Here is a 25,297-nt window from a genome sequence, read left to right as displayed (position 1 = left end):
TATGTCCCCACCAATGTCAAAATCAAACCTTCACCCTAGTTCAAAACATGTTAAATGAAATGTCCGGCGAGGATAACAGGTTCACAATCTTGAGCTTTTAGTAGAAGGGAAAAAGAAGACCAAATTATTACTGTGGGCAAGATTTCGGTCTTCACAGGATGCATTTGTCTACATATTTGCGTTGCATGTCATGTGCAGTTACCCTGCCGCTTTACGTTCATTAGTTTAGAGAGGAAATGAACGTAATTAAAATCTTTCTGGGAACCGACTGCCAGTTCATACACCCCGTCTGCTACAGATGAACTTTCCATTCATTAAGCTCTGAAAACAATTTTCTGAGAAAATCACCTGATGAATGACGCTGAGGAACAGCCTAAATGTGTCTGAACAAAATGAAGTAGTGCTCAAATCATCCTGTACATGATGATGAGAAAAAAGATCAATTAACAGACTCGAAAGGCTGTCAAACTAAGTGTCGGTTCACCTAAAAATAAAAATTATGTCATTATTTTATACTCACCCTCATATCGTTCCAAACCTGTTTTCTGTTGAGCCCAAAAGGATAATTTCTGAAGAATCTTCATGCAGGTCTTTTCTACACAACGGCCACGTCTGTCAAGCAGGGTTGTGCAAAAAAGTTTTCGATTTGAATGAAATTGGTGCAACCTGACTGGAAGCTGGAATTTGAATTGAAATGACAGGAAGTGGAATTTACATGTAATTGAAATTCAAAGAAATTTGATTTTTTGGGGTGCATTCTGGGAAATGAAGGGTTCTTCAACCCTGGTCCATAAAGGCCAACAAAATATTCAAATTTCAAGACTTTTTAACTTTTTTTATTATCTTAAACGAGGTTATGGGGTCAAATTGAAATTCTGGTTCCTCTTTGCTACCTTAGTTCAGGAATTGAATGAGAATTCTAAGGGAGCGTTTACACAACGTCATTTTCAACTAAAAACAGAACTTTTTATGTGTTTTGGCTGTTCATTTACACGACAATGGCACTTTGGGACCTAAAAACGCAAATTTTTGAAATGTGTTTTGAAGATGATACCATTATCGTCTCCGTGTAAACTACAAAAACACAAATCTGTGAAATGGTGATTACATGCGCATGAATATTACATGTTCACATAGTGTTTCTCTACAAAGTGACATTGGCAACTACTGGCCTGGCATGCATCATACAGCATTTTAAGTCACTTTTCACAGATATGTGTGGACGGGGATCATTTTGACAATGCTGTCGTCTGTATGTGAAAAAACACAAAATTTTAAGCACACTGTTGTAGTGTAAACACAGCCTCAATTAGATTCTGAATGGTGCACAATCCAGCAATCAAGCCAGTCAAGTCATATGATAGATTTGTAAAGGAACAGACAAAAGTGTCAAACATCAAACTATCAATTATTGTTCTCTTCCTCACACAAAACTATCCTATGACTTCAGAAGACAGCATTTTTCTTTTCAACAATAAGTCTTCCTTTACAGAAAAAAATACCCCAAGCCTTTTCTCTGGAGAAAGAAATGATCATTTCATAGTACAAAACGGTATTATGCATGTAAACACAATGAGCCGTGAGCCGTGAAAGAGCAAACACCACAAAAACAAAAAAATAAAAGACAACCAATAAAATTTTCCGGCATCCTGCACCAGATATTAAAGTATAGGACTTTTGTTTTCTTACTGTTGCATCCTATTACAATATAAAGCCATTTTTTTAATGAAAAAGACAGAAATTAGTAGTAGCACAATTAGTATTTTCCGTTCTCACGTCTAACATGTCATATTAAAGCACGCAGATGTAATTAGTCAATGCTTTTGGAAACAATCACATTTTGTCAGCAGCCACAATGCATTTATAATTTCAAACTGCTTGTCATCTTTATTTTCTTTTTGAGTGAAGGGAAGTTCAAGGCATGAATTTTTACTGTTTTTTTCATCTGTGACTCATGAATGTTTCTCCTCCTCTTCTTCGTACGGTAACTCCTCCTCTACCTCCTCCACCTGCTCTCCTGCTTGGCCTCGGTTGGGAGAGATGTTACCGTGGCCAATGTCCAACACCTGAAGCCTGGACAGGTGAGAAAAAGACTCTTCGGACACCGAATGAACTGAGAGACGGTTAAATCTGAGGGAGAAACAGAACGACAGGCGGAGAAAGAGTAAATGCAAAGGAAGCGTCACGTAAGGCTGATTTTAAAGTCTAATTTCAGAAACATCACAAGTAAAACCTGCAAATCAAATGCAATTTGGAAGACATTATCAGGCAGGCCATCCCATTCCGGTTTAAACAGCAAGAGGAGCGAATTCTTAGAAATATGAGTGGCTTTCAAATCAAAAAGCAGGAGTTCAGCGAGGATGAGCAGCACTCCAGTCCGTACTGTTATAAATAGACTAGCTAAATTGCTAAAAAAGTTACACTGACATGGGTTGTAATGGCTCAGGCATGTCCATTAAGAAACATCCATCGAGTCCATGATATCGCCTGTCCACCTGAGACTGAGCACAGAGTGTTTTATTGATGCACATAAATCCATCTTTTTCATTTTCTTCCATCTTTTTGATGACAGAGACAGATCAGACAGGTCATTCATTATGTGCAAGAGGAATCTGCCTCTCCCACATGAGTATTAGGTCTGGAATCAAGTAAATATCGCAATTGAACTTTTTTTTTTCACTGACATTAATGCTTCTGGAACATCTGTGTTCTTCTGCCAATGTGAATGACCATTTTCATTTTTGGACAAACTACTGTTCCTTTCATATTGCTCCTGCAAAGCTGTATTGCTTTATTATTTTTTTTTCTTGAATATTATAAAAGTCCTTAAGTTTTACAGAATAAAGAACAATGTAGGTCTACACTTGTTAAAAAAAAAAGGATGATGTACTATTCATTTTCTGCCACAACATTATCCAGTAATTTTACAGACATTTCCATTCACTCTAAAACACAATGCAATGGAGTGCAAAATAAAAAATATAGGTAAAACACCTGTAAAAGAGCAATATGGAAAAATCCTTCATGTTACTATAATACATTGTGCCCTATGTTTACAGATTTTTTTTTACAGTGTAGCGACATAAAATTCTTTCCATTTTATTGTCAATTGAAATGACATGCTATTTTATCACTTTTTTTTCAATAAAGCACTTTTCATTATTTTAATGACAGCAAATATTTTCTTCATAGTAAATATTTAGAGACTGTTTCACTAAAGTACAGTTTTTAATTATGCTTTTCATCATGGTTTTTACTGCACCATATGGTGTCTGAAATATAAATATTGTTTATATTATTTTATTATGTGCTAGACAAAATGTATTGTTCCGACATAGTGACCTATTTGCAGAATGTAAGATAAAAAGAGTGTTTATAATTTTAAAATATATATTTAGAATATACACCATTAAAACACACAACCAGTACCTAAACTAGTCCAAATCTCTGTGTTTCAGATGTTTCTGAAACCGATAATCGGGTCAGGATGAGAAAACTGAAATCTGTCCGTTCTTTCATTCACTCCGCATGCTCTCAGTTTACAGTCTGAACGCTCTTACTGTATGATTTTATTGAAATGTTCTCGCCTCACGTTATGTGGGAGTAAGTGCAGCTGTGAGAGCTTCAATATTGAGTTCATTACAGCAGAGCAGATCCAACTGAGCACGAAAATCACCGTTTCAGAAAACGAAACACACAAAAAAACTCTGATCTGAGCACACAAACAATCAGAGTTGTGTGAATGTGTTTATATGTACAACAAAATGCTGATAGCTATTCAAAATAAAACTCATTATAAAATCCAACAATGCGAGAAAACCATGTTTACATGAGATTTTGATCTTGTCTGGTTTTTATCTAGTTTTGACACCAAAAATAAACATTGAGTGTCTGCATGTGTTGGTGCTTGTCTAAGCCGTCAGAACGGCTGTAAAATGTGTTTACATGCAAAATCAGTGCAATCATTTACAGCTCATTTACATGACACATCTATTCCATTATGATTTAAATGTGGAGCAAACATACATTTATATGTAATGCATCTAAAGTACTGTTCAAAAGTTTGAGGTCAGTAAGAAAAAAGAAAGGAATACTTTTATTCAGCAAGGATGCATTCAATTGATCAAAAATAACAGTAAAGGCATTTATAATGTTACATTTATAAATAAATGCTGTTTTTTTTTACGTTCTGTTCATCAAAGAATCCTGAAAAGTAAAAAGTATCTCAGTTTCCACAAGAATATGAAGCAGCACAACTGTTTTCAACATTGATAATAATCAGAAATGTTTCTTGAGCAGCAAATCAGCATATTAGAATGATTTCTGAAGATCATGTGACACTGAAGACTGGAGTAATGATGCTGAAAATTCTGCTTTACCATCACAGGAATAAATTACATTTGAAAACATATTCACATATAAAACAGTTCTTTTAAATTATACAAATATTTCACAATATTACTGTTTTTACTGTAATTCTGATCAAATAAATGCATCCTTGGCGAGCAAGAGGAGACTTCTTTCAATTTCTTTTTAAGGTTTTAACTGAAAATTGTTTGAACAATCAACTAGTGGGACGCCAGCCATTCTTAGCGAAAGGATGAAAAATAGTGAAAAGTGGAAAAGACAAAAAAGTAAAGGATCAGCGAGTCACCTGAGGAAGATGCCTTTGATGTTGGGTGTGTTGAGGAAGGCTGTGTCTGAAACAGAGCTGATTCTGTTGTTCTGCAGGTGAAGGAACTCAAGAGACTCGGGCAGGTCAGAAGGAATGTGTGACAACATGTTAAGGGAGAGATCCAGCGTCTAAAAAACACACATAAAACACATTCAAGCATCCTCTTTCTTCATATATCAAAGGGAGTTACGGCCAAGCCTTTGAAATGGGAAATTGGACTTTACAGTCTAGAATCTTTCCTTGGCTGGAAACAGCACTTATGAAATCATGCAGTGAAAGAAATTGCTTCTTTTTATATATTTTTTTCCCCATGTAAGAGTGTAGGGTCTGCTTTTCTTATCCAGCTGATAAAAGAAAACAAGCTCTCTCTGTAGTTACTTACTCCACAGGCAAAATAAAAAAATAAATAATTTATTTTCATGAGGTTCACTTATAACATTAGTCAAGGTTATTTGCACAATAATGGTAATCTAGATGATCACTTGACTAACTTTACCCCATTTTCTATATTTTTATTATTTATTAAGAGCATAAAGTCTGCTTTTCTTATCCAGCTGATAACAGAAAAACAAGTTTAGCCCACACAGGCAAAATAAAATAAAATAAAAATATATAACAAAAAATTAAATGAAATAAACTATAAAAATATAAATAAAAAATATAAAACAAAAAATGATGTAAAAAAATTAATAAAAAAATAAAATAATATGAAATGAAAAATAAACAAAATAAAAATAAATTATTTTAATGAGGTAACATGGTAACATGAATCAAGGTTACTTGCACAAAAGTCTAGTTGATCACTTGAGAAACTTCACCCCATTTTTCTATATATTTATTATTCATGAGCCCATCAGTCTGTCAGAAATGATCATGTTTTATATTACTAGTAGTATGTTTAACAGAAAAACTCAAGCCCCCACAAGCCCCCAAATTCTCTAAGCTCTGTAAAATGCATTCATTCATTTTCATTCATGCATGGTTGCCACATTTTGTTCTAATCAAGTTCAATCATAAAAATTCTTGACTGACTGATGATCTCTCACCGTGAGCGCGCTGAGCTCTTGCCAAGCTCCCTGGTAGATGGAGTTCAGCTTCAGTTGATTGTTGGTCAGGTAAAGTTCCCTCAGCGAACTCATTCCCATCAGAGCTCCTTCCGGTACCTCAGCCATCTGATTGTCCTTCACCTTCAAAACCTGGAGGCTCTTGGGAAGACCCACTGGCAGTGTCTGCAGCTTGTTTCCCGACAGATCCAGGGTCTCCAGGATGCGGAGCTTCCTGAAGGCCTCTCTGTGGAGCTTGGCGCTGGTGAGGCGGTTGTAGCTGAGGTTGAGCTCCGTCAGGGTGTAGAGCGTGATCAGATCGTTGCGTCCGATCTCGCCGATGAAGTTGTGGAGCAGCATGAGGGTCTTCGCGCGGCGAGGAAGTCCGCGGGGAACGCGCTCGAGAAGGTTGTTGTACATGTGGACGGTGTGGAGTCGTTTGAGACCCTGGAAGGCTGATGGATGGATGGAGCGAGAGCGGAGGCGGTTGTTGTGGAGGAGCAGGTACTCCAAATTTCGGATGGGCGTCAATGCGTTGGCTGTGATGCTCTGGATGGAGTTCTTCTCCAAGTGAAGCAGGATGAGATTTCGAGGAAGCCCGAGAGGAACAACGGTCAGGTTGTTATTGGACAAATCCAGATATTCCAGACTGTTCAAGTGACTGATGAGAGAAGGCAGGATTGTTTCCATCAGTTACAGCTCAGGTAGGGCTTTTACAAGAAGGTTAGGAAGGAGAGAGCCATGCAGAAGAAAGAGTGCAAGGTAAATGATGTTGTTGTTTTTTTTGTTTATTCAGTCTGCTGACCTGAAGGTCTCGTTATCCATGCCGTCATTACACAGGAAGTTGTTTTGCAGGTAAAGTTCCCGAAGATGGAACAAACTATCGAACGCACCTCCGGGAATCTTCTCCAACTTGTTGTTCTGCAGAAAAACAGACCAAAAAAATTTTAATCACATTACCAGTTGCATTTGAGGTGCATTGAGGCAATGATGCCATTATGTATCATATATTTTGTATTTGTTATGATGACCTTCTGCTATTCTTTTGATGTTAAAAGGAGGTTTTAAATGGTTTGTTCACACAAATTAACAAATCACATCAAAACGTATCACACCAGGTTTGACGTCAATGAACCAATGACATTTGCCATTATTGACTATTATCAATTCAAATATGGTGCATCAAGACTAGCAATGCATTGATATTGACTTTTTAAAAATATCTATACAATTTAAAAAGAAAAATTAAGAATTTACATTAAAAAAAAAAGTGAAAATTTTCAATAGATGATCATGGTTTCAATTATGTCATGGTTGATAACAAAAAATGGCTGATATTTTCATTCTACAGTATTGTACTACAACCAACCAAACAAACAAATAAATACATACATGAATAAATTTTAACTTAACTGGAAGCTATTTTACAAACAAATTTCACTCTAATCATTATCATCATCATTATTATAGTATGAAAAATAGATAAATACTAATTTTGAAATCTGCTACGTAAAAAGTATATAAAAAAGTTTCTTATTAGCGCACAAAAATTGCTCAATCCAACATGTTAAATTTAAAGTGCCCCTATTATGCCATTTCGAATATTGCCTTTCATGCTGTGTGTAATGTAGCTGTATGTGAATGTAAACGATCTGCATAGTTGTAAAGCTGAAAGTGCATGATAAATAAAGTATTTGTCTCCCAAAAGAAAGAATCGACTCTGAACAGCCTAAACGAGTCGTCAGTAATTTGAATCTGTGATGGCTACACATAATACATTTGCATGATGTCCATCTATGTTCTACGTTGATCAGCTGTGGATAACTTGACAGCCACACCATGACACACCATATTTGAATGAAACAAGATTTTCGAGCATGGATGAGATTTGAGAGCTGAACCAGAAGACGCATTAGGGAATCAGGTAGGGAACTAATCATTTTTGTTTCACACAATTTATTTTTGGCTGCACTACAATGACTTCCTAATTCGGATTATTATCAAAGATTGCGTATGGGGACGTGCTTGGGGAATTTGGCAATTGGAAATACAGCATTTTAATTTAACTCTGCAAATGTACAAAATGCCGTGAATAAAGATTAGTTCATTTGGCTGAAAGAAAATTCGAAGAAAATCCCAAGTCACTTATTTGCATCCTGCACTCCGGTCATTCTAGCAGGTTTAACAACGGGAAAAAAACTTGAACAGAATAAAAAGATGGTTTACTTGGTGGCCATATTGGTGGGAGTTCAAAAGTCAGTACTATCCAGAAAATAAAAAAAGTGCTATAAGAACGTTTTGTTTATGTTCCCATTAAGTTCTGAAAAAGTTCATTCTGAATATTCTGTGAACATGAAATGGGTCATATGATGCGATTTCAAGTTTTCCTTTCTCTTTGGAGTGTTACAAGCTGTTTGTGAGTAGATAAGATCCCTAAAGTTGCAAAGACTAAAGTCTCAAACCAAACGCAACGCGTAAAAAGACTGTATAAGTCATTATAATCAGTAATTATTTATGTCCCCACTGGATGCAACAAATGCCTCGTTTATAATGGGTTATATTGGTTTTGTCTCATCGCGCCAGGACAGGGCATCACAATATGGTAAGGGGTGTAACATTTCCGTCACACGCTTGAGGTATTCAGCCAATCACAACGCACTGGATAGCTGGCCAATCAGAGCACACCTCGCTCTTCAGAACGATGAGGTTTGTAAAAATATACGCATTTCAGAAAGGCGGGGCATAGAGGAGAAACAATAATGTACAGTATATGTGGAAAATAATGTGGGTTTTTTTTTACCTTAAACCGCATAAACACGTTTCATTACACCAAATACACAAAAGTTTTAAAAGTCATATGACCCCTTTAAAAAAGTTTTATTTCAGAACACTAATGAGTGCTTGAGGATTCTGATTGGTAGACGGAGACAAGAATTAATAAATAGTGAGAGTGCAACAAGTCTCTCACTCCAAGAGTTGATGGTCTTCTCATTTCAAAACTTTCTGTTCCTCACATGAAACTATCTATAGCTTCCGAAAATTTGAAATATAATATGTACTACTTTTATGGTGCGAAAAAAATTGTGAAAAAAATACCACTTTAGACTGTCCAATGCATGGAAGAATGGAAATGGTTTAATATGACATGAAACTGAGTACATGATGACTGAACTTTCATTTTTTTTCATAATTTAATGAGCCTCACAGTGGTCTTACCTTCATATGTAGGCGGAAGAGGGCGGTGGGCAGACCCTTAGGGACATAACGGAGGAAATTACTGGACATAATGAGGATCTCGAGGTTGTCTGATCCATTAAACATGTTCTCTGGCAGACCGGCATCTGTTAGCTTGTTGTTATGGAGATACACTGACCTGAAGCACAGCACACAGTCCATTAACATGGAGTCACGAAGCAACACATAAACCATGTCGAAAGAGCGCTTTGGGCTTACTTCAGAGCAGGCTTCTGGCCGAACGTGTTGGTGTAGATTTTAGTGAGCTGGTTAGCAGCGAAATCAGCGCTGACCAAAGAGGGAGGGAGGTGTTTAGGAGCTGCTGTGAGCTGCGAACAAGTTTAACGGACAATGTCGAAACAAGTCGGTCATTATGGCAAAATGAACACAATGTAGTGGAATGGATTACTTACATGGATTGTTACTGAATAAATAAATGAATGGACATGAAGGATTGATTCAAGTTGAAATGATTTTTTATGTGAGAAAAAAGGGAACTGAAGTAGCAAAGCTAGAGTTGGTCAATTTTTAATGTATTTTAAAAAAAAAGTATGTTCTGCTCACCAAAGCTGCATTTTTTAAAATAAAAATACAGTAAAAACAGTAATATTGTGAAATATTTTTGCAGGTTAAAATAGCTGTTTTCTATTTAAATATACTGTAAAATATAATTTATTCCTGTGATGCAAAGCTGAATTTCCAGCATCATTACTCCAGTCTTCAGTGTCACATGATCTTCAGAAATCATTCTGATATGCTGATTTGCTGCTCAAGAAACATTTCTGATAATTATCAATGTTGAAATCAGTTGTGCTGTTTTATATTTTTGTAGAAACCATGATATAATATTTTTTTCAGGATTTTTTTATGAATAGAATGTTCAACATTCAGAAAGAATAGCATTTGTTTGAAATATTTTGAAATGTTATAAATGTATTTACTGTCATTTTTGATCCATTTAATGCATCCTTGCTGCATTAATTTCTTTAAAATAAAAAAATAATTCAAAGCTCCATCTTCATTGGAACTTTTCCACCACAAAATATTAAAGAAACAAACAAAAAAATATTCACAAAAAGGATATCAATACAGCATAGTGAAATAGTAAAATATGGTAAAATATAGCAATATCTTGAAATACTGATTACCCTATGTGACACTAATGATTTTTATTTTTTATTTTTTTTTGCTTCAACATAGTGTTTTTATTTAAAAAAAAAAAAAAGTAAGTAGTATTTTACCAAGGCACCACAAAGAAAAAATCATCCACAATATTGCACTGACCCTGGATTTCCATTGTCTAACATTCTTCAAGGAGAAATATTTTATGTTCAATTAAAACATTAGATTTATGTTACAGTTCTGTGTGCAAAAGAAAGATTCCATTTAGAGCTCAAGGTAGTCATGACCCAGCACCGCTAAAAGAGCTGAACTGTGTGTTGTTCTGTGACTTTCCCTCTTAGCACTGAGACCAAGGCCTCCAGCAAGAATGAAGAGGCCATCCAGAGATCCTTCTGAGCAGAACAGTGTGAAGTGAACAGATTGAAAAGAGACATTATATGAGCAGAGAGGTGAAAGAAGATATGCGACATGCTACAGTTACTTTATAGGTGCATCTGTCATATGTGGCCATTAAACTATTTTAAGTAATGAGCTTTAATTATGTGATTCAAGATTCTGAAATGTTTGAGGGACAAAACTTCACAAAAGTATGTGAACGCAGACAGCTCTAGCTAGGCAAATTATGCAAATTATGAAATATACCATTGATATTACCTGAGAAGTTAAAGTAAATGATGACTATTTGATGAATATGCTAACGTTGGCTACCATAGCTATAAATGTATGTTGGCAACAATAGCAATAAACTTTAGATGAAAACTTTAGATTGGGGTAGTTGGATGGGGGAGGGGTGTTGTCTGCTGTTTTGTCCCCACCAATGTCAAAATCAAACCTACAACCTAGATTTAGACATTTTTAACTTTAAACCATTACTTCAGGTTAAAATGGGAGTCCACAATAATCCATAATATAGCTTTCTCCAGCGAAAAAATCATCTTGTCTGAATCAAGAGATATACACAGATCAAGTAACTTTATGGGCTCTATCATACACCCGGCGCAATGCGGCGCAAGTGTTTTTGCTAGTTTCAGCCCGACGCAGTTGTCATTTTCCCGTCCTGCACCGCGTTGTTTAAATAGCACATGCATTTGCGCCCATTTGTGCGCCCATGAGCGTGCTGGTCTAAAAAAGAGGTGTGTTCAGGGGCATTGTTGGCGCGTTGCTATTTTGAGAAACTGAAAATAGACTGCGCCATAGACCAACTCAAACCTGGTCTAAAGTCTGGCGCAATATTTTTTCTCTGTTATTTAAAGAGCGCATTAGTAATATTAGGAATCGCTTTAGACCATGCGCTTAGATCGTTAAAATAGGGCCCTATAAGTGAAAATAGTCCAAAACAAACATGTTGGTGGATTTTGATGTGAGAGGACAACAGGGGATGAACATTTTCCACTGGATAAAGCAATATTATGGATTATGGCAACAGTTTGAAGTTATGGATTGGTTTCTTACAAATGCACAGCTTTTCACTTCACAAGACATTAACTGATGGACTGGAGTGGTGTGGATTATTGTGATGTTTTATCAGCTGTTTGGACTCTCATTCTGACGGCACCCATTCACTGCAGAGGATCCACTGGTGAGCAAGTAATGTAATGCTACATTTTCCCAAATCTCTTCTGATGAAGAAACAAACTCATCTATATCTTGGATGGCCTGAGGAAGAGTAAATTTTAAGCAAATTTAAATTTGGGGTGAACTTTTCCTTTAATAGACGGGGGTGGTAGTGTTCCTGAACGAAAACAACAACAACAAAAACTGGTGGAAATGTAGGCTATGTAGACATCATGGTCAAAACCCATGAACAGAAGTAAAAAGTATAGAATATTTCATGGACAACGAATACAGTTCTATTGACGAACATGCTTATAAATGCCTCAAACAAGTTGGAATATCTTGCATGTATTTTAAGCCACAAAGTTAGCAAACTTGGCCAAATTCACTGATTCAGAACGGCAAGAATGCATGCTCGACGGCAAACATTCACATCAGCGCATAAGTTTCTGCTGTTTGCTTTGTCTTTCATTGGTGCGTTTTTGTCTTGCTTTTCTAGCAGGATGGTGAGATTACACGGATAAGATAAAATCTCAGTAGGATCTCTTTCTCTTGCCGTTATCCTTTTTTAAGTCCATCAGCAACAAATCTGTCCAGCGCACACTCTGGAGGTCGCTGGGACCGCTTTTGCTCCCATGGCCTGGCGCGCACTGCTGGGTGATTAACGGGGAAAGCTGGCATGTGTGTGTGTTAAAGCCTTGCCATCGCTGTTACCAGCTGGCATAAGAACAGTCCACAGCACTGACAGTAATGAGGGATTGAGAGGAGCTGAACAGTGCCAAACTGGCAGCCAATAACAGAACACGACTGACTCTCTCATGACCAACATAAACAGCATACTCCAGTTCTCTCCAGTCAGTGTTAAACAGAGCTGGGAAAGGCTTCAGTCTTGGAAAACCAATGTTAGTGCATCACTCTCAGGGGCCATGATCGAAACCCCTGGCCTTTAAATGAAACTCAACATTTTAGAGGTTTTATTTTTATTATAACAACTCAATCTTTTTTCTTTTTCTTTTTTTTTTTATTTGTTATGAAAAGCGTGTGCCCTTGCCAACAAAAATGTCGCAATTAAAACACACCACAGTCTGATTACATGATGAATAGAAACAGGTTTTGTTTTTAATTCACTGCGAACAATATGCTAAAACATTGAAAATTAAGACGTCCCATATGTGTTCCAGATCATGTGAATGATTGTTCTAATTATATGCATACTAAGTGATCAGAAGCACCATTTTCACCAGCTAGACCATAAAACAGGTGAAAATCTCACTAAACCAGACTCTACAGACCAAACTAACATGCTAACAACCATATACCCATCTAACAAAAATATGTTCTAGGAACAATTTACTAATGTTCCTATTAAGTTATAAAAATATACTTGGTTACTTACGTAATCTCGGTTCCCTGAGATACGGGAACGAGTACTGCGCCGCTAGATGCTTATGGGGAAAAACTCCTTTTTCTCAGAGGACTGAAGCCTTTACAATCACGCAGTGTAACTGCACGGCCATTGGTTTGTGCAGTAAATAAAAAACAAACCTATGGCGACGAAGCCCGCCAGAGCCCGCCAGAATGGGCGGGCCGTCTGGCTATATAAGCGGGCATTTCGCCATAGGATCTCAGGTAAATTCAACTGAAGCGACGACACTGAGTCATGCAGCGTCATGGCACGGCAAGGAACCCAGTCCTCACTCCCGTATCTCAGGGAACCGAGGTTACGTAAGTAACCAAGTACGTTCCCTTTCAATACTTCACTCATACTGCGTCGCTAGACGCTTATGGGGAACCAATACAATCCCGCCATGTCATGAAAGAGGAACGACTAACATGAACTGGCCTTGAGCATAAAAGGCTCAGAGGGATCAATTATACACAGGGTGAGCCCTGCGGGAGGCAAGAGGCTGAACGCACTGAGGTCAGCCCGGCCTTGGATAATCGTTTCAACGGTTTTGTACAGCCTCAGCACTACTGAAAGGGCCAAAAGTGTACCTGAAAAAACAGGCAATGCCTGAAGAAATAGACCACCTTACGCAGGTGCGTATCCATTTAAGCAGATAGAATCCGAGCCTGCAAGGCCGGAACTTCCAAGTTATAGAACCTGGTGAAAGTGGACGCGTGGCCCAGCCGACCGGCGTATGACTAGGATGACTTTGGAGTCGTTAGGCCTAAACTCAAGACAGGCAGGACTTAGCCAATATTCCTGTGGCTCAGTGGTAGAGCATTGCGTTAGCAGCGCAAAATGTTGTGGGTTCGATTCCCAGGGAACACACATACTGGTAAAATAAAAAATGTATAGCCTGAATGCACTGTAAGTCGCTTTGGATAAAAGCGTCTGCTAAATGCATAAATTAATTAAATTAATTATCGAGAGAGCCTGCAAATCACCTACTCGTTTAAATTATGCTAAAGCCAGTAGCAGAGCGGTTTTCAACGACAGGGTTTTCAAGTCTGCAGACTGTAGTGGCTCAAAGGGGGAGCCCTTGAGGGCTCTCAGGACCGTGGGCAGGTCCGGGCGGATTGAGCCTCCTGAATCCTTTAAGGAAATGGACAACTAAGTTGTTCCGGCCCACAGACTGTCCGGCTATAGGAGCATGGGAAGCTGCTATAGCTGCCACATAGACCTTGAACGTGGAATGGGAGCGGCCCTTGTCCAACAACTCTTGAAGGTAGGACAATATCACTGATATGTCACATGAAACTGGGTTTTTGCCACGGGTTGTGCACCAGGCGGAAAAGACCGACCACTAAAGGGCATAGAGGCGTCTCGTAGACGGGGCTCTACCCTGTGAGATAGTATTGATGATGCTCTCAGGGAGATCTACTGATTCTCATCGAGAGCCCAGAGGTGCAGAGCCCACAGCTCGGGCGGGGGGTGCCAAATCGTCCTGTTCGCCTGAGAGAGAAGGTCCTGCCTCCGGGGAATAGGCCACGGGGCTGCTGTCAAAAGTTGAGACAGCTCTGAAACCCAATGCTGGTTCCTCCAGAGCGTGGCCACCAGAAGGACTCTGTGTCTGTGTTCCCTGACTCGTCTGATTACCTGTGGGATCAGAACGATCGGGGAAAAACCATATAGGAGGAGGTTGGGCCAATCGTGGGCCAATGCGTCCTCGCTCTTCGAAAAATAAGTTGGGCAATGAGAGTTGTCTTTTAAGGCAAAGAGGTCGACCTCTGCCCTGCCAAAGATCTCCCAGATTCTCTGAACCGTTTGTGGGTGGAGCATCCACTCCTCTGAGGGGACGTTGCTCCGAGATAGCATGTCTGCTCCTCGGTTCAATATTCCGGGCACATGTGCTGCCCTCAATGAACGCAGGTTAAGATGTGCCCACTCCAAGAGGCGTTTTACCATCTCAAAAAGGCGTTTCGAGGTGAGCCCGCCCTGGTGATTTATATAGGACACCACTGTCATGCTGTCTGAGCGGACTAGCACGTGGTGTCCCTTCAGGTCCGGTAAGAAGGTGATCAGAAGATTCTAAAGCTCATTCTCATGTGGACAAAGTCGAAAACTGCTCCCAGGAACGAAGTTCATTGGCTGGGAGACAGAGAGCTCTTGGCAAAATTGACCCTGAGTCCCAGGCACTCTAAGTGGCTGAGGAGGAGAGATCTGTGGGATATTAGCTCGGCCTCTGACTGGGCTAAGATGAGCCAGTCTTTGAGGTAATTCAGAATGCGGACTGCCATCTGCCTCAGAGGGGAGAGGGCCATGTCCATGCACTTCGTAAAAGTGCGGGGAGCCAGGGACAGTCCGAAGGCCAGGAGCGTGTACTGATATGCCACTCCCTGGAAGGTGAATCTCAAGAATCGTCTGTGATGGGGGGCTACCTGAATGTGAAAGTAAGCATCTTTCAGATCCAGAGAAAAGAACCAGTCCCCTTGGCGTATTTGCGAGAGCCCCCCGCTGTTTTATCCTCACAGGTCCCTGGGAGGAAGAATATGGGAGGGCGCGAGGGGCGGAGTCGCTCTCTGAAAAGAAAGCGATCCGAGCGCACAGAGAGGCGAGACTCATGTTCACGCAGTGTGAACACTCTATCTCGGTCAAAGCGGCTTCTGCGTGGGGCTTGCCCAAACAGGAAACGCACTCCGAGTGGCCATCGTCAGCGTGCTTCAGATCCAGAGAAAAGAACCAGTCCCCTTGGCGTATTTGCGAGAGCATCTGCTTCAGGGTAGTCATTCTGAACGGCCGTTTTCATGAGGGCACGGTTCAGGTGTCTGAGATCGAGGATGGGCCGGAGGCCGCCATCCTTTTTGGGGACGAGGAAGTAACAGCTGTAGAAACCTGACTCGCTCTGAGCTGGCGGAACCGTCTCTACAGCTCCTTTTGCCAGTAAATTCTTCACCTCAGATCGTAAGACGTGAGCGTTCTTGCTCTGCACTGTGCAGCCTGGCTCATCGTGAGGAGGCAGTTTTTCGTAGCCTCTTTCCTCAGTGCCATCTACTGAGGACAGCGCAGAAGAAGAGGATGTGCCAAGGCGAGCCGAGTAGGGAGCGCACCACGATTTCGTGAGCTCGTCTTGGACCTCCGGGAAAAACGGGGAGGCTCGTTGACGAGGGGCCTGGCGGTGGCCCGGCAGGAACCATTCGTCCAGATGGCTATGAGTGGGCTCCTCCGGCGTAGACCACTCCAGTCCCAGCTCTTTGACCGCTTTAGAGAGGACACGGAAAAGTTCGGCATCCATCCCTTGCTTGGCGTCGCTGGGATCGGCAGACGGCAAAGGGGCGAGGTCGATAGTAGAGCCCGACATCTCCTCCGCGTCTGACACTATTAGAGACATGCTGTGATCTAATAGCTCGTCCTCCATCACACCGAATGAGACCATGTCGCTGGCATCAGCCGAGGGACGCTGGTCTGAGTGTTCAAAGAGGATGGGAGAACCCTCTCTGCTTGGTGAGGGCAAGGCACGTGAGATCTCGGCCAGCGTGAGCTCGCTCGTAGCCGAGCGCTCAGTCCCCTTGCCCCGCTGTTTTATCCTCACAGGTCCCTGGGAGGAAGAATATGGGAGGGCGCGAGGGGCGGAGTCGCTCTCTGAAAAGAAAGCGATCCGAGCGCGCAAAGAGGCAAGACTCATGTTCACGCAGTGTGAACACTCCATCTCGGTCAGAGCGGTGTGGGGCTCGAGCTGACGTCTGCACCGAACGCTGAAGGCAGCTCGTTGAGCGGGCGGGAACAGCAGAGAGGCGCAGAGGAAAAGGCAGCTTCTGTCCGCGAGAGACTGACTGGGAACGCGAGCGACCCGGGGAGACGGGTGTAGATACACGGAAGCAAGTTGTGTTACGTTTGTTATGAGTTATTTACTGCGAGTCTGACAGCGCTGATGGAGCGCCGTATTGTGTGCAGTGCCCAAGAAATTTAAATAAAGCTCGCGTCCCAGCAAGCCGACCCTGCCTTCTTCCTTCCACACTCCTGAACCTTTACTACAATTACTTTGACAGAACCTTGCCAGAACATTAACCAAAGTTTTGAGAATGCTCCCTTTTAGCTGGGTAGTATTATGCTGACATGTGTTGAGAACGCATTAGCAACCACAAAGCAACGCCATGGCAACTACTCTAGCCTCATGCCAATCAGAAATTAAAGAGATATAAAAGTCGAAATTTGGATACAAAATTAGTTGTGGTTATGATGTCACAATCATTTGCTAATTAACATATGACTACCCACATTAACATGTGAACAGCTATTCAGTCTATAGAATGATGAAGGAAGGAGTGAACTATGCTGGAGGTAATTTGCATAAAAACAACTAATTCTAAGGATGGAAAAACAGTGATGGAAAACTAAATTACAACTTTGGTGCAAAACCCTTTCTTAAAATTATATATGGACTTCAAGGAGAAAATGCCTCTCTAAATACAAATCATAAAAACTTCTGAGCCTGTGAGATGCATTCAAGTTAGACACTGAATAGAGAGGAGGGGACTTGAGGACCTGTGAGGAAAACGGGAGGGCGCAAGGGGCGGAGTCACTCTCTGAAAAGAAAGCGATCCGAGCGCACAGAGAGGCGAGACTCATGTTCACGCAGTGTGAACACTCTATCTCGGTCAAAGCGGCTTCTGCGTGGGGCTTGCCCAAACAGGAAACGCACTCCGAGTGGCCATCGTCAGCGTGCAGTGCAATCCTGCACGAGCCGCAATGACGGCGCGGCATTTGAAACAAATGCAAACGCCGCTGCTCTTTTAGTAGCAAAAATTTGCTTTTTTAGGCTCGCCAATTATATATGGACTTCAAGGAGAAAATGCCTCTCTAAATACAAATCATAAAAACTTCTGAGCCTGTGAGATGCATTCAAGTTAGACACTGAATAGAGAGTGAAAGGGAGAGAGAGAGAGAGAGAGAGAGAGAGATGGGAGTTTGAGAATAAACATTGATGACTCACCTTATTATTTGCCAAGTATAAATAACTCAGCCTTTCCAGAATATGAAACCCTTCATCATCAAGGCCTGCACGCACACACACACACACACATTATTGCTTGACATGCAGCAAATACCTTAATTTCATGTTTCATTTCAAGAATTATTAATGTTCATATAAGCTATACATACATAAACGCATTCTCTACCATTCAAAAGTTTTTTAAATGTTAAGATTTTTTAAAAGTCTCTTCTGCCAACCAAGGCTGCGTTTATTTGAACAAGTATAAACAGTAATATTGTGAAATATTATTACAATTTAAAATAACTGTTTTCTATTTTAATATATTTTAAAGTATAATTTATTTCTGCGATCAAAGCTGAATTTTCAGCATCATTACTCCAGTCTTCAGTGTCACATGATCCTTCAGAAATCATTCTAATATGCTGATTTGCTGCTCAAGAAACATTTCTGATTATTATCAATGTTGAAATCAGTTGCACTGCTTTATATTTTTGTGGAATCCGTATTACATTTTATTTTTCAGGATTCTTTGATAGAGTCGCTCTCTGAAAAGAAAGCGATCAGAGCACGCAGAGAGGCTAGATTCATGTTCACGCAGTGTGAACACTCCATCTAGGTCAGAGCGGCTTCTGCGTGGGGCTTGCCCAAACAGGAAACGCACTCCGAGTGGCCATCGTCAGCGTGCAGTGCAATCCTGCACGAGCCGCAATGACGGCGCGGCATTTGAAACAAATGCAAACGCCGCTGCTCTTTTAGTAGCAAAAATTTGGATGGCGGCAGGGGATGAGCTGACGTCTGCGCTGAACGCTGAAGGCGGCTCGTAGAGCGGGCGGGAACAGCAGAGAGGCACAGAGGAAAAGGCAGCTTCTGTCCGCAGCGAGGCGTGTCAACGGCAAGCGCTTCAAGTCCCGTAGATCAGCGAAGGGAAGATCGTCGTCGCTGAAGGAGAATTGATCTGAGATCCTATGGCTAAAAGCCCACTTATATAGCCAGATGGCCCCGCCCATTCTGGCAGGCTTCGTCGCCATAGGCTCGTGCAGCTCCACTGCCGAGCCATTGACTGCTCAAGAAACATTTCTGATTATTATCAATGTTGAAATCAGTTGCACTGCTTTATATTTTTGTGGAATCCGTATTACATTTTATTTTTCAGGATTCTTTGATGAATAGAAAGTTCAACAGAACAGCAATTATTTGAAACAGAAATCTTTTGTAACATTATGAATGTCTTTATTGAAACAACGCCGCTGCTCTTTTAGTAACGAAAATTTGCTTTTTAGACTTGACGGATGACGGCAGGGAACGAGCTGACGTCTGCGCTGAACGCTGAAGGCGGCTGTAGAGCGGGCGTGAACAGCAAAGAGGTGCAGAGGAAAAGGCAGCTTCTGTCCGCAGCGAGGCGTGTCAACGGCAAGCGCTTCAAGTCCCGTAGATCAGCGAAGGGAAGATCGTCGTCGCTGAAGGAGAATTGATCTGAGATCCTATGGCTAAAAGCCCACTTATATAGCCAGATGGCCCCGCCCATTCTGGCAGGCTTCGTCGCCATAGGCTCGTGCAGCTCCACTGCCGAGCCATTGATTCGTTTTTTATTTACTGCACAAACCAATGGCCGTGCAGTTACACTACGTGATTGTAAAGGCTTCAGTCCTCAGAGAAAAAGGAGTTTTTCCCCATAAGTGTCTAGCAACGCAGTACGAGTGAAGTATCGAACGGGAACATTATTTCTGAATGTTCTCTGAACGTTCAAAACATACAGTTTTTTAAATGTTTTGAAAACATGTGAACGTTAAAAGAAAATTCCATTGTATTATTTTGCAAACATTATGGGAATGTTACTTTTGAATGTTCTCTGAACATTCTGAAACAAGTGACATTTCAAAAAATGTTAGACGAATGTCCAACTAAAACATTTCAGAAAGAAAGTTCCATGAATTATGTATAAATACCATTTTAACTTTGAACGAACATTATATTAGCGTTACTGGAAGAACGTTTGTTCATTACTGTGGCGGGGGGGCGTGGTTCAGCGAGGTCTGCATCGGGAGAGAGAGGCAGGAGACGAGCGGTGCGTAAGTGGGTCAAGTGCAAATGATAAACACCTGTGTCTTGTTTCAGTAATTGGTGTGGAGAGACCGGATGATTTGCTGCTCAAGAAACATTTCTGATTATTATCAATGTTGAAATCAGTTGCACTGCTTTATATTTTTGTGGAATCCGTATTACATTTTATTTTTCAGGATTCTTTGATGAATAGAAAGTTCAACAGAACAGCAATTATTTGAAACAGAAATCTTTTGTAACATTATGAATGTCTTTACTGTCACTTTTGACTAATTTAATGGATCCTTGCTGAATAAAAGTATACATGTATGGAACAGCATGTGTGTTTGAACGACTTGAGAGGATTTAAATAATATCAGGATTTTCATTTTTGGCCGAACTATTGCTTTAAACAAAAGTAATCTGCCGAAAACATTTCCACTTCAAACAGTCATGTTGACCACATATGCAGGAAAGAGCACGATCCAAACCCTTTCCTTCTGCATCCCTCCATCCTGCTCTCTCTCTCTCTCTCTCATCCTGACCCTCTGTAACAGATCATTCTCTGCTGTTTTCAGCCGCTGTCCTCTGCTGACCCTCTCATCAGCCGTACCTTGTGTCGTGAGCCGGTTGTTCTGTAGGTTTAGGGTCTCCAGCTGCTGAAGACCTGACAGATGCTCCAGCGTGACCTCAGTGATTTGGTTATTCTGGGACAGAACAGAAAAATAAATCACATTTAACCCGTTAAAGCATACTGTATCACATTATATATGCAGATTTCTAAGGCCGCTAAATGATCAACATGATCAGTAAGTTGCTGAACAACCTGTCGCACACAATCTACAACATGCCTTCTGTCATCTGATTGATAGTTTATTTTTTAGCAAGTAAAAGGTATTTTAGTGTAATTGTACAAACGTCCATCTTCAGCTCGTGCTTCATGTGTCTTTTTGCTGTGACATTTTTACTGATGTTCATAAGGGATAGCTTTTATATTGTTAGTAATATTTCAAGACAAACACTTACTGGACTGAAGTAGGTTTACTTGATTATCCAGACATCTCAAATATCTCAAGGCTTCGTTTATTTGTTCATCTCTCATTCATCATTGTATTGCATTGCATTATATGATTTGATCATAAAACTAAGCATTTATATATATATATATATATATATATATATACACTACCAGTCAAAAGTTTGGAATCATTTAGATTTGTTGATGTTTTTGAAAGCTGTCTCTTCTGCTAACCAAGGCTGCAACTATTTGAACTATTAAAAAAATAATAATAATAAATAAAAAAATATTGTAAAATAGTATTACAATTTAAAATAGCTGTTTTCTATTTCAATATATTTAAAAATTTATTTATTTATTTACTCAGCAAGGATGCATTAAAATGATCAAAAGATATTGTATAGACATTTATAATGTTACAAAAGTTTTCTATTCCATTTCATTCAAATAAATGCTGCTCCATCAAATTTTCTATTCATCAAAAAATTCTGAAAAAAAAAAAAAACACGGTTTCAACAGAAATATGAAGCAGTGTTTTCAACACATATTATCGGAGATATAGAGTGACAACTGATATTTATATAATTTTATGTAAGTATCTGCTATATACTGTTATAAAGATCTCATTGATTTCCATCAGAATTTCATCTTAATTTTTGGCCATATGAATATCAGTATCTGCACCAAATTGCGTATTTTTGCTCAGTTTGAGTCTCTATAAAATTAAGGTGTTTTTTTCCTCCATATTCTCACTATATCATATTTGAGCCATAAAAGCCTGGCATATCAAATCATACTAAAAAAAAACACACACATGCAAAGTTTTTTTTAGTTTAAAGGTTCAATAAATTGCTCCATTTCAAGAAATTTGATTTTTCTGACTATTATTTCACATGTCAAGCTTTGCAGGGTTTAAAGGATAGTTCACCCCAAAAATAAAAAATCGGTCATCATTTACTCACCCTCATGTTGTTCCAAACCCGTACAACTTTCTTTCTTCTGTGAAACACAAATGGAGATGTTTAGCAGAACGTCCCAGCTGCTGTTTTCTATACAATGATAAAAGTTATATGAATGGGAATGGATGCTTTCAAGTTCCAAATGGACAAAAAAGCACCATAAAAGTTGTTCATACACTATATTTTAAGTCTTCTGGAGCCATAAAATAATTTTGTTTGCTTTCAAATCTTTAATTGCATTTCAATATTCAAACTAGTGCACCATTATCCCTTATCAGACTGTCAAATTTTTTTTTAAAGAATTATAAAGGAGTTGAGTTGAAGTGTCAATTGCTCATAAGGATCCCTTAAAACAGAATTTTTGTACAAATCTAATGATTAATTGCATCAAGTTTGTTTTTAATTACATTTACATTTTTAACTAAGCAGACTTATTTTATACAAAGCGACTTATAAATTAGGAACATGCACAAAGTATGATAATTATTAGTTTGATTATTATGAATCACCCTAAATTAAACCATTAAGCCATTAAACTGAAAGGCCTAGGTATAATACAAGCCCCATCATATTCTTAGAGAACAGTGATATGATTTTCATCTGCTATAACAAAAAGCTATCATATGGCGTCAGAAGAATTTAAATATAGTGCACTAGTCATATGAAATACTGTTATAGTGCATTTGATTGTCATTTTTGAAATTCAACAGCGTGGTTATTAAAAAGAAAATGGACATTCTGCAGTCTGTCTTCATTTGTATTCCATAAAACAAAGAATACATACAGGGTTGTAATAACACGAGGGTCATTTTTAGGTGATCTCAAAAAATTCTGAAAAAAAAAAAAAACACGGTTTCAACAGAAATATGAAGCAGTGTTTTCAACTGATAATAATCAGAAATGTTTCTTGAGCAGCAATCAGCATATTAGAATGATTTCTGAAGATCATGTGACACTGAAGACTGGAGTAATGATGCTGAAAATACAGCTTTGATCACAGGAATAAATTATACTTTAACGTATATTCAAATAGAAAACAGTTCTGTTAAACTGAAGTAATATTTCACAATATGACTGTTTTTACTGAATTTTTATTCAAATAAATGCAGCCTTTGTGGGCAGAAGAGATTTTTTTTAAACATTTAAAAATCTTACATATAGAATTTGTTTTTAAAAGAGTGACATTTTGATTCATGAATACATTAATCACCAGACCTCCCAAACTCTTACATCCCAAACATTTCAGATGCTCAGGGTTGATTATTTCTGTCAGATTTTATCACATAAACAAGAAGCAAAATATTCAGGAAAAGTGTGCCTGGGGAAGCAATCAGAATCTGCAAACAAACCCACGCACCTGCAGGGACAGCTGGCGGGTCTGTTCGGATAAATCCTGTGGGAATTCAGTGAGACTAACTCCATTACAGTCCACCGCTCCATCCCCGCTGCAGCTGCATTTCTCTGGACAAGATATCTGTAGCTCCACATTTTTCACGGTTCCGAGTGGGTCCTCCGCCTCTCCGTCCTCCTCATCCAGCTTTAGGTCTGTTTCCGCCTGACCTCGAACCAGAGTCCAGCCCAGCAGAACCAAACACAGCAGCTCCAGCAGGCCGCGCCGCTGACACATGGCTTCCGGGCCTCAATGCTTTCACGCAGGCAAAACGAGATCTGTGGTTACCGATCCAGTTAGAAACTTGTGACCTGTGGTTAAAAAGAGTTGATACTTTCTGGATTCACTATGTGACTTTTCTAGGGAGATTTCCATCCTGTACGTGTGTTTATATGGTAAAAAAAAATAAGGGATAAAGGGACAAAAAGCTTTCCAAAAAGAAAGGAAAAAACACAAATAACATCTTAATTATTTTTTTATAGACAGCCATAAGCTTCAAAAGAGATCTCAACTGTGTGAAGAAAGCAAACTCTGCGATTGAAAGTCAAATATCTCTTAACTCAAATATTTTACATCAAATACATCCAAGAACAAATTATTTAAACTATCAGAATTAAATTTATATGTTTATACTCTTATTTTTCAGACAAAAATGTACTCTCTGCAGCTTCGGAGCAATATAATTTTCCAGGTTTGTTTGTCATATGCTGGCCAGAAGTGACAGTTTGTAAAAATCGACGCGTTTCAGAAAGGCGGGGCATAGAAGAGAAACAATAATGTACAATAATGTACTTAAACCCATAAACACATTTCATTACACCAAATACACAAAATAATGTTCTTTTTAGCAACATCATATGACCCCTTTAAAGTTAAAACACCTTAATAAAGAATTTGTTTCTTAAAAACATGCAGCTTTTTGCTTCTCCAGACGTTAATTGATGTACTGGAGTGGTGTGGATTACTTGTGGATTATTGTGTTGTTTTTATCAGCTGTTTGGACTCTCATTCTGACGGCACCCATTCACTGCAGAGCATCCATTGCTGAGCAAGTGACATAATGCTACATTTCTCCAAATCTGATGAAGAAACTCATCTACTGTATTTTGGGTGGACTGAGAGTGAGTAAACGTTCAGCAAATTTTCATTTCTGAGTGAACTATGCCTTTAAACTAGGATAGAATAGAGTATTTCAACACAGAAAGAAAACAACTCTTCAGCTTTAAGTGTTTCAGGTGGCCAAACACCTGCTCAGAGCCGAATCTGCACAGATCAAGCACGGTTTACAAGAGAAAACAGTCCAAAACAAGTATGGTAAGGGGAGTAACATTTCCGTCACACGCTTGAGGTATTCGACTTTTTCACTGGAGGAAGCGTTATTATGGATTATGGGCTCGTATTTTAGAAGGAAGAAACGGTTTGAAGTTAAAAACGTCTGAATGATGGATTTGTTTCTCACAAACATGCAGCTTTTGGCTTCACAAGACGTTAATTGATGGACTGGAGTGCTGTGGATTACTTGTGGATTATTGTGATGTTTTTATCAGCTGTTTGGACTCTCATTCTGACGGCACCCATTCACTGCAGAGGATCCATTGCTGAGCAAGTGATGCAATACTACATTTCTCCAAATCTGTTCCCATGAAGAAATAAACTGCATCTTGGATGGTCTGAGGGTGAGTAAATCACAGCAAATTCTCATTTCTGGGTGAACTATTCCTTTCATTTCTCAGAGAGCTGTGTCGATACAGGACACTCTCGTTCTGTGATTATTTTGCACATTAGCAAACTGCCTGATACAACAGCTAATCACTGTGGTGCTCCAAATGATAATGTGGCTTATTTCGCCTCAGTAAAAAAAATAAAGCTCTGGGTTCATCCG

At 39.5% G+C, this 25,297-nt stretch overlaps 1 protein-coding gene across 2 annotated transcripts; it reads right to left on the bottom strand.

Moving 5' to 3' along the window:
* Window positions 1–754: 754 nt before the first annotated feature.
* On the bottom strand, window positions 755–23,722 carry LOC107737050 (podocan-like). 2 transcript variants are annotated; one of them, XM_016548453.1, is made up of 9 exons: window positions 23,383–23,722; window positions 20,662–20,755; window positions 18,006–18,070; window positions 9,172–9,281; window positions 8,935–9,091; window positions 6,524–6,639; window positions 5,722–6,379; window positions 4,655–4,803; window positions 755–2,130 (listed from the first exon to the last, which is right to left on the bottom strand). In XM_016548453.1, exons 1-9 carry the CDS (start codon window positions 23,650–23,652, stop codon window positions 1,953–1,955), a joined length of 1,797 nt encoding a protein of 598 aa, XP_016403939.1. In that variant the 5' UTR covers window positions 23,653–23,722; the 3' UTR covers window positions 755–1,952. The 2 variants fall into 2 exon arrangements, with proteins under 2 accessions (XP_016403939.1, XP_016403940.1); XM_016548454.1 differs by lacking the exon at window positions 23,383–23,722 and adding an exon at window positions 22,029–22,058.
* Between the last annotated feature and the right edge of the window lie 1,575 nt (window positions 23,723–25,297).

This window comes from Sinocyclocheilus rhinocerous, unplaced genomic scaffold (genome assembly GCF_001515625.1).
Source record: "Sinocyclocheilus rhinocerous isolate Xijiao unplaced genomic scaffold, SAMN03320098_v1.1 scaffold464, whole genome shotgun sequence".
In the NCBI taxonomy this organism is placed as follows: domain Eukaryota; kingdom Metazoa; phylum Chordata; class Actinopteri; order Cypriniformes; family Cyprinidae; genus Sinocyclocheilus; species Sinocyclocheilus rhinocerous.
The sequence above is the reverse complement of the archived record's forward strand: the minus strand, read 5'-3'. Positions and strand labels throughout refer to the sequence as shown.

Excerpts from the sequence above, each read along its gene's own strand:
- LOC107737050 (XM_016548453.1), bottom strand. The coding sequence starts at position 23,652 with ATGTGTCAGCGGCGCGGCCTGCTGGAGCTGCTGTGTTTGGTTCTGCTG. Across the intron at positions 20,756-23,382 it reads CCCGCCAGCTGTCCCTGCAG|AATAACCAAATCACTGAGGT; the intron begins GTGCGTGGGTTT and ends GTTCTGTCCCAG. Across the intron at positions 6,640-8,934 it reads TCTTCCGCCTACATATGAAG|AACAACAAGTTGGAGAAGAT; the intron begins GTAAGACCACTG and ends GTTTTTCTGCAG.